This window comes from Mobula hypostoma, chromosome 4 (genome assembly GCF_963921235.1).
Source record: "Mobula hypostoma chromosome 4, sMobHyp1.1, whole genome shotgun sequence".
NCBI classification, from domain to species: domain Eukaryota; kingdom Metazoa; phylum Chordata; class Chondrichthyes; order Myliobatiformes; family Myliobatidae; genus Mobula; species Mobula hypostoma.
Window position 1 is genome coordinate 3,837,306 of NC_086100.1, and position 18,150 is coordinate 3,855,455.

General features: G+C 46.5%; 1 protein-coding gene across 1 annotated transcript; it reads right to left on the minus strand.

The window, feature by feature from the left end:
* Positions 1–545: 545 nt before the first annotated feature.
* Positions 546–9,964, minus strand: LOC134344692 (uncharacterized). The gene is made up of 2 exons (XM_063044775.1): positions 9,519–9,964; positions 546–3,037 (listed from the first exon to the last, which is right to left on the minus strand). Exon 2 carries the CDS (start codon positions 3,015–3,017, stop codon positions 1,941–1,943), a length of 1,077 nt encoding a protein of 358 aa, XP_062900845.1. The 5' UTR covers positions 3,018–3,037; positions 9,519–9,964; the 3' UTR covers positions 546–1,940.
* Between the last annotated feature and the right edge of the window lie 8,186 nt (positions 9,965–18,150).

Genomic DNA, 18,150 nt, shown 5'->3' on the forward strand with positions numbered 1-18,150 from the left:
AAGTGGGAGGGGGAGGGGGAGATCCAAAATGATAGAAGACAGGAGGGGGAGGGATGGAGCCAAGAGCCGGACAGGTGATTGGCAAAAGGGATACAAGGCTGGAGAAGGGAGAGGATCATGGGACGGGAGACCCAGGGAGAAAAAAAGGGGGAGGGGAGCACCCAAGGAAGATGGAGAGAGGGACAGAGAGAGAGAAAAAGAGAGAGAAAAAAAACGAAAACATAATAAATAAATAAATAAGGGATGGGGTAAGAAGGGGAGGAGGGGCATTAACGGAAGTTAGAGAAGTCAATGTTCGTGCCATCAGGTTGGAGGCTACCCAGACGGAATATAAGGTGTTGTTCCTCCAACCTGAGTGTGGCTTCATCTTGACAGTAGAGGAGGCCGTGGATAGACATGTCAGAATGGGAATGGGATGTGGAATTAAAATGCGTGGCTACTGGGAGATCCTGCTTTCTCTGCTGGACAGAGCGTAGGCGTTCCGTGAATATATAGAAGGCCGTACCGGGAGCACCGGACGCAGTATATCACCCCAGTCGACTCACAGGTGAAGTGTTGCCTCACCTGGAAGGACCGTCTGGGGCCCTGAATGGTGGTAAGGGAGGAAGCATAAGGGCATGTGTAGCACTTGTTCCGCTTACAAGGAAAAGTGCCAGGAGGGAGATCGCTGGGAAGGGATGTGGGGGCGGGGGACGAATGGACAAGGGAATTTGGGTGTCTAAAATTTCTGTCCCCAGAAGCTTTTAGTCTTTTTATATGAATTACTTTGTGAGTTTGAATATTCAGCGATGTCTGTCACTGTAGACATGTAATTCAAAGGAAGCATTGTCAACACAAGGTATTGAAGTGAACAATGACATTGTAACTATTGAGATTGTATTGAATCACCCGCTGTTACCGTTGATCTTAAAGGTATAAAAATGAACCTTTGGGTTCGTGAGCCTCTACTGAGAGTGAGTCCAGAATGATGCCTGCTCGTTGTGCTGAATAAAGTCTTCTATATCGTCAGGTTCAGTGTCTCGCTGGTGATTTCAAACACAGGGTAATTCTGTTTACTGAGTCAAGGCCGTCGGAACAGAAAACCTCACAGTGATACACCACCTCCCATCCCTTGCTGGCCTCTGTGTCTGACACAAGCCTGTGAATGTTGTAACATCTATGTCATATAGTGCGTCTACAGCAGACAGCATCACTGCAGCTCAGGAAAGTACAACCCTTCAACGTTACTGAGCAGTTTTTTAATTTAGAACAGCATATATTTAAATGCATCCCAAGAAAGCTGGAATTACTCAGCAGGTCAAACAATGAATCATAAACACAAGAAATTCTGCAGATGCTGGAAATCCAGAGCAACACACACAAAATGCTGGAGGAACTCTGCAGGTCAGGCAGCATCCGTGGAGTGGAATAAACAGTCAACTTTTCAGGCTGTGATCTTTCACCAGGACTGGGAAGGAAGAGAGGAGAGGCCAGAAGAAAAAAGGTGGGGAGGAGGGGATGAAGCACAGGTTAGCAGAGACCAGGTGAGGGGGAAATGGGTGGGTCAGGGAGAAGGAGAATGAAGTGAGAAGCTGGAAAGTAAAGGGCTGGAAAAGAAGGAATCCGAAAAGAGGGGAGAGTGGACCCTGTAAGGAAGGGAAAAAGGGGGGAAGTAAAAGGAAGTGATGGGCAGGCGAGGAGAAGAGAAGGACTAAGAGGAGGGCCAGAATGGGGAACAGGAAAAGACAGGAGTCACGAGAGATGATCAGGTTAGAGAAATCAATGTTCATGGCCTACTGAATTCCTTCAGCATTTTGAGTATAGGTCAGGCAGCATCTGCAGAGAGATCCTCGTTCAAGAAGTTTGTGCCATTTTAGCTCCAGAACTTTTTTTAAAGAACCATCCCAAATGTCTGATCATCAGGAAGATGTATGGTGTGACACTGGCAGTTTTCCCCAGAGCTACTCTTCCCTTGCCAAGACTGGATTTTCCTGCTGGATTTCTGGCAGGACGGCTCTGGTGTAGAAATCCTCCAGCTTCTCCAAAGTTTCCTTCCAGAACTCTCCATCGAACTCCACGGGGACAACAGCGATGTCCTTCTCAGTGTAGACCACAAAGTCAGCCTTGCTGATGCCCGTGACGGCCATCTGGCACTGGACCTGGGTGAAGTACGAGTGGTTTTTCTTCAGCTTGTCCTTGTTCTCCAGGCAGAAATCCTTGTCTTCGCAGGCCTTGTTGATGCTGTGGTGCCGGTGTTTGTAGGGGCACTTCACTTCCAGCAGGCCCACAACGTCCTGGGTCGCCTTGTCGACCACTAGCCCGTCGGGACTGGCTGCCAGCCAGTTCTTGGCCGGGTCAATGAACAGGCCGCAGGAGCGGACTTCTACCTCCTGATGCAGGTCCTTAGATTTGAGCCTCTCGTACTTCTTGACAGCAACTGGCTCATGGCTGATGCCCCATTTCACGGCTGGGGTCATCACGCTGGATCCCTGTCCCAGGATCGGCTTCAGGTAGGATTGCGGGACCTCACTACTCTTGCCATTCACAAACTTGCAGTGGGAGATCTTGTGGGCGACGGAGGCCGTGATGCGGTTGCGGCGCCATTTGAACCAGTCGGTGTTCTCCCTTTGCCCGCGGGTTTCCTGCTCGATCTCTGCCACCCTCTGCCTGTCGATCTTCTGTGGGCTGGGGCCAGTCCTCTGGCCAAGCCGCCCGGTAGGGTCGGAGGGTTTGCCCACTGCCCGAGGATTGGCGCTGGCTCTCTCGGTGGGTGACGGAGCACTCCGGTTCTGTCTTCTTGCTTCCCTGCTGCTGGAGCTGGTAGATTTCTGACCTGCGGGGGAACTGGGGGGGCTCCCCGCACTCAATGGTTTGGTGGTTCCACGCCGTGTAGATGGGGCTCCTGCGGCCTGGGTCCTGGATCCCAAGACTTTGGGGCCAGCCGCTTCATGGAACGGAGGCAGTGCTCCCTGCCGAGGCTCACGTTGCTTCGGGGTGCCTCCAGACTTCCGCTGGCTCTTGGAAGGATTTGCGGCCATTTGGGAAATTATGCCGGTTTCTGCCAACAAAAAAAAAAATCAATTAAAAAAACAACAAAAATGGGACAGTGGTAGAAGGCAACACAACATGCAGTAAGAACAGGCGTGCACAGAGAGCAGCGACACGTCCTGCAGAACGGGGAGCATGAGATAAAAGCACTGAACATAGCGCAGTGAGGTACAGGCCCTCTATCCCATGATGTTGTGCCAACCTTTTACCCGACTCCAAGATCAATCCAACCCTTCCTGCCCACATAACCCTCTATTTTTCTCTCATCCATGTGCCTATCTAAGAGTCTCTTAAATGTCCCCTGTGGTTCAGAATCAGGTTTAATATCACTGGCATATGCCATGAAATAGGTTGTTTTATGGCAGCAGTAATTTATGGTACATAATTAAACATCTATAAATTACAATAAGAAATATATCTTCAAAATAGCAAAAAAATTGAGGGAGCAAAATAAAATTGAGGTAGTGTACATGAGTTCATTCTCATTCAGAAATCTGATGTCAAAGGGGAAGAAGCTGTTCCTAAAGCCTGCAGTGTGTGCTCTCATCCCTGATGGTAGCGATGCGAAGAGGGCATTCCTGGATAATGGGGCTCCTTAATGATGGAGACTACTTTTTTGAGGCATTAGCCTCTACCACTACTGCTGGCAGTGGGTTCCATTCACCACCCCAGCCGCAGTACACTGGTAAATCTCCTCTGCATGCTCTCTAAAACTTCCATATTCTTCCCATGAGGCAACCAGAGCTGAGCATCATACTCCTCATATGGTCTAACCAGAGTTTTACGGAGCTACAACATTACCTCACAGCTCTTAAACTCATTGCCTGACTATTGAACACCAACACACCATATGCTTTCTTAACCAGTATATTAACTTGTGTGGCAACTTTGAAGGATTCAGAATCCTGTCATCAACCCCGTACTCTGCTTTCAAACTCAACCTTCCAAGCTGAGTCACTTCACACTTTTCCAGATTGAACTCTGCCTCAGCTTGTCAGCCCAGCCCTGCGCCCTGTCAATGTTCCGTTGTTAACTATAACAACCCTCCACATTATCCACAAATCAAAGAGTTTTTGTATCAACTGCAAACCTACTAACCCATCCTTCCATTTCCTCATCAAAGCCAGTTATAAAAATCACGAAGAGCAAGGGTCCTAGAACAATCTCTGAACAGTAGCTCAGGTCCAAGTGCCTAGCTTCATCCAGGTGCTTAGCAGGTTCTAAATCGCTTCCATCACCAATGGCTCCATACCTCCTCACAATAGTCCCCAACCCAGCCTCCATAAAAGAGAGGTACCATCTATCGGTGCGGTCATCGTGGGAGTGGTCTGAGTCAGAGTGGTAAGGCTTTGGCTCAATAGGGCTTCAGCGAGAACAGGCGGAGGGAAGGTAAGCAGGTAAGTTCATCCCTTATTTCTTATTTAAATCTTCAGAGCCAGTGTTCAGTTCTGGGTGTCAGATGTGGGATTTCCAGGAGACTACCTGCCTCCCAGGTGGGCACATCTGCACCAGGTGCATCGAGATGCAGCTCCTTAAGACACAGCGTTAGGGAACTGGAGCTGCAGCTCGATGTCCTTTGGCTTGTTTGGGGAAAGTGAGGAGGTGATAGACAGGAGCTACAGGGTGGTAGTCACCCCGAGGCTACAAGAGACTGATAAATGGGTGACTGTCAGGAGAGGGAAGGGAAAGTGTCAGATACTGGAGAGCACCCCTGTGGCTGTCCCCCTCAACAATAAGTACTCCATTTTGAGCACTGTTGGTGGGGGTGGGTGTGAACCCACCTGGGGGAAGCAACAGCGGCCATGCCTCTGGCATTGCGTCTGGCCCTGGGGGCTCAGAAGGGTAGGGAACAGAAGAGGATGGCAGCAGCAATAGGGCACTCTATATTTAGAAGGACAGATAGGCGATTCTGTGGATGCGAAAAGGAAACACAGATGATAGTTCACCTCCCAGGTGTCAGGATCTGTGATGTTTCTGGACGCATCTACAATATCCTGAAAAGGGAGGGTGAGCAGCTAGAAGTTGTGGTACATACTGGTACCAATGACATTGATAGAAAAAAGGGAGGAGGTTCTGAAAGCAGAACACAGGGAGTTAGGAAGGAAGTAGAGAAGCAGGACCTCAAGGGTAGTAATCTCGGGATTGCTGTCTGTGCCATGCGGCAGTGAGGGTAGGAATAGAATGAGGTGGCAGGTAACTGTGTGGCTGGAGTATTGGAGAGGGGGCAGGGGTTCAGATTTCTGGATAATTGGGACCTCTTCTGGGGCGGTTGGGACCAGTACACAAGGGACGGGTTGCACTTGAATCCGACGGGGATCAATATTCTTGCAGGCAGGTTTACTAGAACAGTTGAGAGTGGTTTAAACTTATATGGCGGGGGACGGGAACCAGTATGACAGAGCTGAGGATGAGCTAGCAGGTTTACAAACAGATGGTGGGTGTAACATAAACGTAAGGAAGGACAAGCAAATGATTGGGAACAAATACAGACACAGCAAAGAATTCAATTGTTACGGATTGGAAAGGTTTGCAGGTTATGAACAGGTACACAGATGGGAAAGATTTAGAAGATTATGGGCAGGTTCATGGATTGGAAAGATTTACAGATTATGACAGGTACATGAATCACGACGATTTACAAGGTTGGAGACAGAGACATGGAAGAATATCTTATTTTCTCTCTTTCTTTTTCTCTCAGTCTCGGCCCGAAATATCAACTGTTTACCCTTTTCCACAGATGCTGCCTAGCCTGCTGAGTTCCTCCAACATTTTGTGTGTGTTGCTTGGATATCCAGCATCTCCAGATTTTCTCCTGTTTGTGATTGGATTGGAAGTATTGGCAAGTACATAGATTGGAAAGAGTTAGAATGTTATTGGCCAAATGACAACAAATGGCACAGGATTTGATTGGGCATCCTGGTTGGCATGGGCCGGATGGGCTGAAGGGTTTGTTCCCTTGCTCCGCCTGGCCTGTTAAAAGTGTCCAGCATTTGGCCTTTATATTGCAGAGTTCCCAAATGTACAACATTGTTTGTTGCCTTTGTTCCTGGGCATCACCCATTGTGATACAAGTCCAGGGCACATTGAGAATTAGCTGGAAATCAAAAAGGCTGTTGTTGGTAGAAGTGATTGTGGAACTGAAAGGTTGTTGTGTAAAATGCAGTTGATTCATTGTCCAATCTGCTTGCAGCAGTCTCTCAGAGAGCACATTCCAGATATGACAATGAGTCACGGTTGTGCAGAACAGAAACCGGGTCTTACTGGCTGCAGGAATCTGTGTTGCCTGGATTAGGGCCACGCTCTCTGCCTGCCAGCAGCTGTCTCCACCTTCATCCCTCTCTTTCTCTTGTCTGCTCAATTTTTAAAGCAAGTTTTATTATCAAAGTACATATACATATGTCACCATATGTATACGTATCCTGGGATTCACTTGCTTGAGGACATTCACAGTAAATAGAAAGAAACAGAGTGAAATCAATGAAAAACCGCACATGACTAACAGGGACAAACAACCAATGTGCAAAAGACAATAGACTGCACAAATACAGAAATAATTGAAAAAGCAACAATTATTGTGAAGACAAGTTTTAGTGTCCTTAAAAGTGAGTCCATTGGTTGTAGAATCAGTTCAGTATTGGTGTGAGTGAAGTTATCCCCTTTGTTTCAAAAGCTTGATGCTTGAGGGGTAATAACTATTCCTGAACCTGGTGGCTGGGACTTGAGGCTCCTGTATCTCCTTCCTGATGGTAGCAGCTTTTTAACCCCACTCTGTCTCCCAACTCTACCCCTCCCCTCCCTAGTTTGACCTGTCTGTCAACCTCCACCCCTCCACAGTCCACCAATCACCTCTGGCCCCTGGCTCACCACAGCCCTTCTTGATACTGACAGTCTCAGTCCCGATTCCGGGAAATGTAGAAGAAGAAAAGAAATGGCTCGTAAGAGAGGGTAGTTTTAATGTGATTGGAGGGGAAGTCAGAGGTAACTTATTTACACGGGGTGGGGGTGTGCCAAGGATGGTGGTAGAGGCTGCTACATTAGGGACATTTAAGAAACTCTCGGTTGGGCACATGGATAAGAGAAAAATGGGGAGCCTGCGGGATGGAAGGGCTAGATTGATCTTGAAGATTAAGAAGATCACAACAGCATTGAGGACTATGTTGTATGTTCTATGTCCTCTGCCCTCTGCTCTGTGTTGTAGGCTGCACACTCTACAAAGTCTAACATTTCTGGAATCATTTGAATGAATATCTGTTCCCTATCCAGAGTGCAAACCTGCAGCGTGAGGTTCAGAGTTAGCGAGAACACCCCTGTAACCAATGACATGGTCTCAGGAGTCTCTTTCTTTCCTTTATTCAGTCATGGTTGTTTATAAAGACCAGGACCCATGCATTTTTCTCAGTCCCTTCTCAACTTTCCCTGCCAAGTTCATACACAGATAAAACTGTCTGTTCCTCTACCCTCTCTTGCGTTATAGCACCTAACCTCTCTGGAGTCTGTAGCTTGTGTTTAAACAGTTTAGAGCTAGAACAGACATGATGGGCAGAATAGCTCATTTCCTCTGGATGCTCCGGTTTGCTCTCACATTCTAAAGACGTGCGGGTTAGAATTAATGAGTTGCATGCCGTGATGGAACTGGAAGCAAGGTGACACTCAGGGGCCATTGCCAGCACAACCCTCACCTATCTGATTTGAAGCAAATGATACGTTTCACTGTGCATTTTGATGTTGTGAATCTTTAGCCTCTGCAATGTGTGGTAAGGAAAGCAAATACAATGTTGGCATTCATTTTGAGAGGAATGGCATATAAAAGCAAGGATGTAATGTTTAGGCTCTATAAGGCATTGGTCAGACCACACATGGAGTATTGTGAACAACTTTGGGCCCCTTATCCAAGAAAAGATGTGCTGGCATTGGTGAGGGTCCAGAGCAGATCCTGGGTCTGAAAGGGTTAACCTACAAGGAGCATTTGATGGCTCTGGGCCTGTATTCACTGGAGTTTCAAAGAATGAGGGGGTGGAGGGATCTCATTGAAATCTATCGAATATGGAACAGCCGACAAAGTGTGGAGGTGGAGAGAATGTTTCCAATAGTGTCTGTGATCAGAGAGCTCAGCCTCAGGATAGAGGGATGTCCCTGCAGAACAGAGATGAGGGGGCATTTCTTTCGCCAGGGTGTGGTGAATCTGTGGAATTCATTGCCACTGTCTGCTGTGGAGGCCAAGTCATTGGGTATACTTAAAGCAGAGGTTGTTACGTTCTCGGTTAGTCAGAGAAGGCAGGAGAATGGGGTTGAGAGGGATAATAAATCAGCCATGATGGAATGGCGGTGACTCATTGACCAAATGGCGTAATTCTGCCACGATGTCATATGGTCTCGTGATAGATGTGGCTCTGTGAAAGTACTGGTCAATGGGGCAGTGGAATACCAGGGCACTAAGCCAGGGTTTCAGGAGTCCTGTTGATTTATAAATAGGTTGGTGGTGGGGAACTGTGGCTCTGGATTCAGTGCTGAGCTCCAGACCCCTTCCTGTCTGCAGTGCAGATGTAGGTAAACTACTTCTTGAATTATGGGTTGTAAACAGGTGATTTTTCTAAAGCTAAATGCAAGAGATCCAAGATACTGGAAATCCAGAGCAACACACACAAAATGCTGGAGGAACAGAGCAGGTCAGGCAGCATTAATGGAGAGGAATAAACAGTCAATGAATCAGGGCGAGGCACATCATGAGCACTGGAAAGGAGGGAGGAAAAGTCAGAATAAGAAGGTGGGGGGGGGGGTAGGGGAGAACTACAAGCCAGAAGCTGACAGGTGAGGCCAGGTGGGTGGGGGAAGGAGGGATGAAATTAGAAAGTGGGAGGTGATGGGTGGAAAAGGTGAAGAAGGAATCTTTAGGAGAGGAGAGTGGACCATGGGACAGAGGGAAGGAGGAGGGGCACCAGGGGAGGTGACTAGCGGGTGAGGAGAAGAGGCAAACGGCCAGAGTGGGAAGTAGAAGAGGACATGGGGAGGGAAAACTATCACCACAAGTTGGAGAAACAGACGTGTGTGCCATCAGGTTGGAAGCTACCCAAACAAAGTTTGAGGTGTTGCTCCTGAAACCCGAGAGTGGCCTCATCGCGGCAAAAGAGGCAGGCGTGGGACAATATGACAGAAACGGAATGGGGTTTGCAATTAACAGAGTTGGCCACCAGGAAAACCAACTTTTTTCATAAAGATCGGGGTTCCGGGGCAGGAGACAGGGGAGATACGGGGGATATGCCGGAACGGGAAGGGGATGGTGGGGGCAGAGCGGGGAACGGGTGGACGGGAAGGGGAAGGAGGACGGAATAGAGGGGAGGAAGGAGGATAAGGCGAACCCTTTCCCTTCTGAAACATTCCCCTGTTGTAGTTTATGTTATCCACGTTACCCGGAAGTACGACCCAGCACCGCGCCAGGGTAAAGACAGGGAACGCTCGGCGAGATTTGTGGGTCCCGGAATTCCGCTCCGTACCTGAATGAGATCCCCACTGTAGATCCAGAAACGGGCCGCTCTGGGGTCAAACCGGATGGTTGTAACTCCGGATGCCTCCCGTCTGTCAGCTGCGAACGCGATTTCCGCCCTCGGGACGCTGGCTCCGCCTCACTCCTGCTGCAGCCACGCCAGAATTTAAAAGGACAATCGCAGACAAGAGAAAACCTGCAGATGCTGGAAATCCGAGCAACGCTCACAAAATGCTGGAGGAACTCAGCAGGCCAGGCAACATCGGGAAAAGAGCACAGGCGATGTCTCAGGACGAGACCCTTCTTCAGGACTGGAGTGAAAAAGATGAGTCAAGAGTTAGAAAGTGGGGGAGGGGAGGAAGAACCACAAGGTGATGGGTGAAACCAGGAGCGGTGGGGAGGGGTGAAGTAAAGAGCTGGGTGGATGACTGGTGAAAGAGATACAGGGCTGGAGAAGGGGGAGTCTGATCAGAGAAGCCAGTAGGCCATGGAAGAAAAAAAATTGGGGAGGAGCACCAGAGGGAGGTGATAGGCAGGTAAGGAGATAAGGAGAGAGAGAGAGAAATAGGAATGGGGAATGGTGAAGGGGTGGGGGCAATACTGGACTGATCTCTACCTGGCTGAAGCCCAGTGACAACTGTCAGACATCTCCTCTTACTTACCCCTCGATCATGACCCCACTGAGTGGCACCAGGCCATTGTCTCCCACACCATCACTGACCTTATTAACTCTGGGGATCTCCCATCCTCTGCCACCAACCTCACCCAGCACTTCCCGTTTCTACCTCCTACCCAAGATCCACAACCCTGCCTGTCCAGGTAGACCCATTGTTTCTGCCCCACTGGATTTATATTTGCATACCTTGACTCAAACAATCCTTCCAGGTGAGGTGATATTTCACCTGTGAGTCTGTTGGGGTCATAAACTGTGTCTGGTGCTCCTGGTGTGGCCTCCTGTATATTGGTGAGACCCGACGTGATTGGGAGACCACTTCACCAAGCACCTATGCTCCAACCAGTAGAACGAGTGGGATGTCCCAGTGGCACTCCATTTTAATTCCACTTTCCATTCCCATCATGATGTGTCCATCCATGGCCTCCGCCACTGTCACGATGACAGGCCGCACTCAGGATGGAGGAGCAACACCTTATATTCTGTTTGGGTAGCCTCCAACCTGATGGCATGAACATTGATTTATTGAACTTCCGAGGTATGGGTTGAGGGAGCTATGAAGTTGGTGGTGGTGGATGGGAGATCCCCAAAGTTAATAAGGTTGGTGGTGGTGTGGGAGTCAACGGCCTGGTGCTCCTTCATGGGGTTTTGTCTGAGGGGTAAGTAAGAGGAGATGTCTGACAGTTGTCGACAGGCCTCAGCAAGGTAAAAGTCAGTCTGGTAATGGGCCCCTTTCACCATTCCCCATTCCTATTTCCGTCTCCTTACCTGCCCATCACCTCCATACGGTGCTCCTCCTCTTTTTCTTCCATGGCCTTCTGTCCTCTCCTATCAGATTCCCCCTCTCTCTCTAGCCCAGAATCTCTTTCACCAATCTACTTCCCATCTCTTTACTTCAGCCCTCCCGCCCCTTTCTGGTTTCACCTATCACCTTATGATTCTCTCTCCCCTCCCCCCATTTTCTTACCCTGGCTCCTCATCTTTTTTTCTCTAGTTCTGCTGAAGGGTCTCAGCTTGAAACGTTGACTGGACTCTTTTCCATAGATACCGCCTGGCCTGCTGAGTGCCAGCATTTTGTGTGTGTTGTTTAAAAAGGCAATGTAGGCTGTTTAGTGGACCCACTCAGCATCTATAATCGATTGATTATTTTTTTTCAGAGATACAGAGCAGAACAGGCCCTTCTGCCCATCGAGCAACACCACCCAGCCCGTCGATTTAACCCCAGCCTGATCACAGGACAATTTACAATGATGACTTAAACTAGTAACTGGCATGGCTTTGAACTGTGCGAGGAAACTGGAGGAAACCCATACAGTCAGAAGAACATGCAAACTCCTTATAGACTGGCTCATTGATCAAACCTGCCTCAGTCTGGCCACAAATGCTTGTGGTAACTTCTGTTTATGGTGTTTGTAATGCAATGGTCTCCTGCTGCAAAATAGTAATTTTCAGAATCATAATCAGGTTTAATATCACTGTCAGATGCTGCGAGATTTGTTGTTTTGTGGCTGCAGTACAGTGCAAAGCATACATTACAAAAATAAGCCATTGTGACCACAGGAACATAAGGTATAGGAGCAGAAATGGGCCAGTCACCCATTGAGTGCACCTTACCGTTCCACCATGGCTGATTTATTATTCCTCTCAGCCTCATTCCCCTGCCTTCTCCCTGTAACCTTTGACACCCTGACTATACAAGAACAAATCAACCTACACTTTAAGTATACCCAACGACTTGGCTTCCACAGCCATCCGCAAGGAAATCCACAGCTTTGTCACCCTCTGGCTAAAGAAATTCCATCTTATCTCTGTTTTAAGTGGACGTCACTTTTTATACATGGACAGTGGAGAGTATCATGACTGGTTGCATCACAGACTGGGATGGAAACGCCAATGCCCAGGAATCAAAAAGGCCACAGAAAGTGATGAATACAGCCAGTCCATCACAGGCAAAGCTCTCCCCAGCACTGAATGTTCATCTACCAGGAGCATTGCCACAGGAAAGCAGCAGGAAGTGGCAGGTGGAATACAGTTTTGGGAAATGTATGGTCAAGCACCTTGGTTGAAGAAATAATACTATAGACTGTAATCTAAATGGAGAGAAAATTCAAAATTCTGAGCTGCAGAGGCATTTGGGAGTCCTTGTGCAGGATTCCCTAAAGGTTAACTTACATGTTGAGTCAGTGGTGAGAGAGGCAAATGTGATGTTAGGATTGATTTGAAGAGGTCTAGAATACAAAAGCAATGATGTAATGCTGAGACTTTATAAATCACTGGTGAGGTCTCACTTGGAGTATTGTGAGCAGATTTGGGCCCCTTGTCTGAGGAAGGATGTGCTGCCATTGTAGAGGATTCAAAATAATTTCATGAAAATGATTCTCAGATTGAATAGTTTGTCATATGATGAGCATTTGATGGCTCTGTGCCTGGACTCATTGGAATTCAGAAGAATAAGTGGTGACGGCCGTGGAGGTCAAGTCATTGGGCATATTGCAGAGGGTGATAGATTCTTGGTTAGTCATGGCATGAAGGGATACAGGGAGAAGGCAGGAGATTGGGGCTGAGAGGGGAAAATGGATCAGCCATGATGAAATGGTGGAGCAGACTCGATAGATCAAATTACCTAATTCTGCTCATATTTGTTATACTTATACAGTATTAAAAAGTATTCACCCCTACCCGTAGAAGTATTCATGTTTTATTGTTTTACAACATTGTATCACATTGGATTTAATTTGATGTTTTTGGCACTGATCAACAGAAAAGGACTCTTTTGTGTCAAAATGAAAACTTCAAAATTAATTCAAAATTACTTCAAAATTAATCAAGAATCTATCAACCTCTGCAATATGCCCAATGACTTGACCTCCAAGGCCACCTGTGGCAACGAATTCTACAGATTCACCACTCCCTGGCTAAAAAAAAATTCTCCTCATCTTCATTCTCTGTTCTGAAGCTGTGCCCTCTGGTTTTAGACTCCACCTCCCTAAGAAACATCTTCTCCACATCCAATCTATCAAGGATTTCAATGGTCTCTAGGTTTCAATGAGGTCACCACTTATTCTTCTGAATTCCAATGAGTCCAGGCACAGAGCCATCAAATGCTCATCATATGACAAGCTATTCAATCCGAGAATCATTTTCATGAAATTATTTTGAATCCCTTACAATGGCAGCACATCCTTCCTCAGACGAGGGGCCCAAATCTGCTCACAATACTCCAAGTGAGACCTCACCAGTGATTTATAAAGTCTGAGCATTACATCATTGCTTTTGTATTCTGGACCTCTTCAAATCAATCCTAACATCACATTTGCCTCTCTCAACACTGACTCAACCTGTAAGTTAACCTTTAGGGAATCCTGCACAAAGACTCCCAAATACCACTGCAGCTCAGAATTTTGAATTTTCTCTCCATTTAGATTACAGTCTATAGTATTATTTCTTCAACCAAAGTGCTTGACCATACATTTCCCAAAACTGTATTCCACCTACCACTTCCTGCTGCTTTCCTGTGGCAATGCTCCTGGTAGATGAACATTCAGTGCTGGGGAGAGCTTTGCCTGTGATGGACTGGGCTGTATTCATCACTTTCTGTGGCCTTTTTGATTCCTGGGCAATGGCGTTTCCATCCCAGTCTGTGATGCAACCAGTCATGATACTCTCCACTGTCCATGTATAAAAAGTGACGTCCACTTAAAACAGAGATAAGATGGAATTTCTTTAGCCAGAGGGTGACAAAGCTGTGGATTTCCTTGCGGGTGTCTGTGGAAGCCAAGTCGTTGGGTATATTTAAAGTGTAGGTTGATTTGTTCTTGTATAGTCAGGGTGTCAAAGGTTACAGGGAGAAGGCAGGGGAATGAGGCTGAGAGGAATAATAAATCAGCCATGGTGGAACGGTAAGGTGCACTCAATGGGTGACTGGCCCATTTCTGCTCCTATACCTTATGTTCCTGTGGTCACAATGGCTTATTTTTGTAATGTATGCTTTGCACTGTACTGCAGCCACAAAACAACAAATCTCACAGCATCTGACAGTGATATTAAACCTGATTATGATTCTGAAAATTACTATTTTGCAGCAGGAGACCATTGCATTACAAACACCATAAACAGAAGTTACCACAAGCATTTGTGGCCAGACTGAGGCAGGTTTGATCAATGAGCCAGTCTATAAGGAGTTTGCATGTTCTTCTGACTGTATGGGTTTCCTCCAGTTTCCTCGCACAGTTCAAAGCCATGCCAGTTACTAGTTTAAGTCATCATTGTAAATTGTCCTGTGATCAGGCTGGGGTTAAATCGACGGGCTGGGTGGTGTTGCTCGATGGGCAGAAGGGCCTGTTCTGCTCTGTATCTCTGAAAAAAAAAATCAATCGATTATAGATGCTGAGTGGGTCCACTAAACAGCCTACATTGCCTTTTTAAACAACACACACAAAATGCTGGCACTCAGCAAGCCAGGCGGTATCTATGGAAAAGAGTCCAGTCAACGTTTCAAGCTGAGACCCTTCAGCAGAACTAGAGAAAAAAAGATGAGGAGCCAGGGTAAGAAAATGGGGGGAGGGGAGAGAGAATCATAAGGTGATAGGTGAAACCAGAAAGGGGCGGGAGGGCTGAAGTAAAGAGATGGGAAGTAGATTGGTGAAAGAGATTCTGGGCTAGAGAGAGAGGGGGGAAATCTGATAGGAGAGGACAGAAGGCCATGGAAGAAAAAGAGGAGAAGCACCGTATGGAGGTGATGGGCAGGTAAGGAGAGGGAAATGGGAAGGGGGAATGGTGAAGGGGGGCCATTACCACACTGACTTTTACCTTGCTGAGGCCTGTCGACAACTGTTAGGCATCTCCTCTTACTTACCCCTCAGACAAAACCCCACGAAGGAGCACCAGGCTGTTGACTCCCACACCATCACCAACCTTATTAACTCTGGGGATCTCCCATCCACCACCACCAACTTCATAGCTCCCTCAACCCATACCTTTGAAGTTCCTTGTTTCTAGTTCCATGTCCGGATCCTGTGTTTCTGGCCCAGGTCCTAGCCCAGGCCCTGAATCCTAGTCTCGCCCACGGCCCGTGGCAATGTCCAGTGTCGTTTTTTTCTCCCCTTGCTTTCTTGTCAAACCTAGTCCTGTTCCTAGTACTTCAGCATCTGTGTCTTGCATTTGGGTCTGTTAATAGTGCCCCTTGTAACCACCTGCCATCAAGGCCATTACAGTCTGTAGAGAAAGGGCCATTAATGTCATGAAGGATCCTACCCACTATGCATCTTGATCCACTTTCCCATCAGGAAGGAGGCTACTTAGTGTCCACACCAGGACCACCAGACTTAAAAACAGTTACTTTACCCAAGCAGTAAACCTGATCAGCACCTCTGCCCGCCACTAATTTACTATTTCCTTAATTCAAAAGATTCTGCCCGCTGCAAATCCTGAGGAACATACATCAATAGTTTGCAGAACTCAGCAGATCAGGTACCATCTCCAGAAAGGAACAAGCAGCTGATGTTACATGCTGAGATCCTTTTTCACGATTAGAAGGGAATGGGGAAATGCCGGAATAAAAAGCTGGTGGGAGCGGAAAGAGGGCAGCTAGCAGGTGATGGGTGAAGCCAGCTGGGTGGGAAAAATAAAGGGCTGGAGATGGCAGAATCTGATCGGAGAGGGGTGTGGACTGATTTTTATTATTTCATTTGTCATTCACCTTCAGTGTTTTATCTGACATTTGTTTACAGCTGCACAGACCTGCCTTTTCCCTATAACGCTTAATTCTCCTACTATGCAGAATCCATCCAACTTTGCCTTAAGTACATTTACTGAGGTAGCCTCCACTGCTTCATTGGGTAGAGATTTCCACAGATTTACCACTCTCTGGGGAAAAACAGTTCCTCCTCATCTCTGTCATAAATCTACTCCCCTCAATCTTAAGGCTATGTCCCCTAGTTCTAGCCTCACCTACTACTGGAGCCAACTTTCTTGTATATATCTTATCTATTTCTTTCATAATTTAATAATTTAATGACCATTGCTCTGAACAGGAAAGTTTTACATGGCCTGAAGAGTGCATAGCACTTTAATTGATATTTTAATATAATATGATAGTTATTTTCATTTGAGAATAAAAATGGAAAAATCAGATACTTTTAATTTTATTTATTAATTGAAGGGCATAATAAAACACAGTACAACAAAGAAAATCTTTCACAATTCATAAACTTTTTCTCATCTATCTTTATTACAAATCTATTGTCTATACACACAGTGCAGATTAATTTCACACTCAGATGAAAGGTACCTCTTAATCCTCATTATGTCATCCAAATGTGCCACTTCTGGTCTGTTTCTGGATTTACATTTGCTTGAATTCATAAAACTGAATCCACTTTCGCAGTCAGCTCTAGAAGTTTGAAATGTTCCAATGATATTAACAAGAATTAACAGTTCGTCAAATTCTTCATTTCTAAGCATGTAGTCCAACAACAGTCAACGTCTTAATTGAACCAGTCTTAACTTTCTCAGAAATGACAAATTTGAAATCAGAGCATTGCTGCGATATTTTTGAGCAACAATTTGCAGAATATAAAAGCAAATTGCAGCTGATTGGTAATGAAGGGTATGTGTGCAGGAGCATTTCAGTTACTGTGCGGCCGCAAACCCACACAGTTTAGTAGAAGTATAGCCTTGTATCACTTTCTGGACATATAATCAATCTATGTATATAAGCAATCTTATGTGTTTATTTTTATTGTTTTTTATTATTGTGCTCTTTATCTTATTGTGTTCTTTTTGTGCTGCATCAGATCCAGAGCAACAATTATTTTGTTCTCCTTTACACTTGTGTTCTGAAAATGACATTAAACAATCTTGAATCTTGAATTTTGAGCTCCTGAGGCTTACAAAGATGTGTTAAGGTGCAGCATCATGGCTATTTTTGAGTGATGTATATTTTACAGAGTTTATGACTTCAAACCAGATCTGCAGCCGCAGCTGCTGCTGTGACGGCACGCTGCCCAGAAATCCACTCCTATGTGACTGACGTCAGAGTAGAGCACACAGCAATCCCAGTCTGAGTGTGCTACCCAGTCACAGCAACCACTACTCTTGCACCCGGCCCAAACCACTGCAGTCAGCAAGTGATTCTACCGTGTAGGGTGGGGGCATGTGTTCAGCTGATGTCCAGTTTCCACAGTTCCAGATGGAATTACTTGAACCCAGGAACTCTAAGGCAAGAAACCAACTGGTCAGAAGGGCAGTTGGATCAGTTCAAGGGCTTGCTCACACTTATGGCTGTGACATTTCAGCTCTTTATACTGAAGGAGGATTGGAGTTGGAGAGAGGCTCAGTGAGCCGACACGCCAAGGTTCTCTCCCTGGCTATTTTCAAACAGGCCTGTTGAATGGGTGTGCCCGATAGAACAAAATTAGCCAGGTCACCATAGCAACGTGTGTGATGTAGGATCAAAAGTATTTAGGACTAGAAAAATGAGTGATGATAACTTTAAAACTACTAGTGCCCCTCCCACAGTGTGACTCACCCTCAGCACAACCCTCCCACAGTGCGGCTGTCCCTCAGTACCACCCTTCCTTGTGTCATTATAGGAGACACAGGAGACTGGAGATGGTATCCCCCGGGACTATTTTACCCCAACGGGAGCACGTAACTCCATATTATGCAGAGTATTTTGTCGACAGGCTTGCAGGTGCAAACTGACCGGCCATACAGAGTTGGTGTTCAAAACAACGATGGTGTGTTTTGATGTATTGCACTGTACTGCTGCCACAAAAGAACAAATTTCACATGTGTCAGTGGTAATAAACCTGATTCCGATTCTAAGTAAGTAACAGAATAGATCCTGATTATGGAATAAAAATTATTACCCACAGGTCTCATAACAAATCCAATTTTCTATGACACCAGTGGAAGCTAACATAATTAGTGAAGTTCCTGAAACTTGGGTGCCATCCCAGCTGCATTC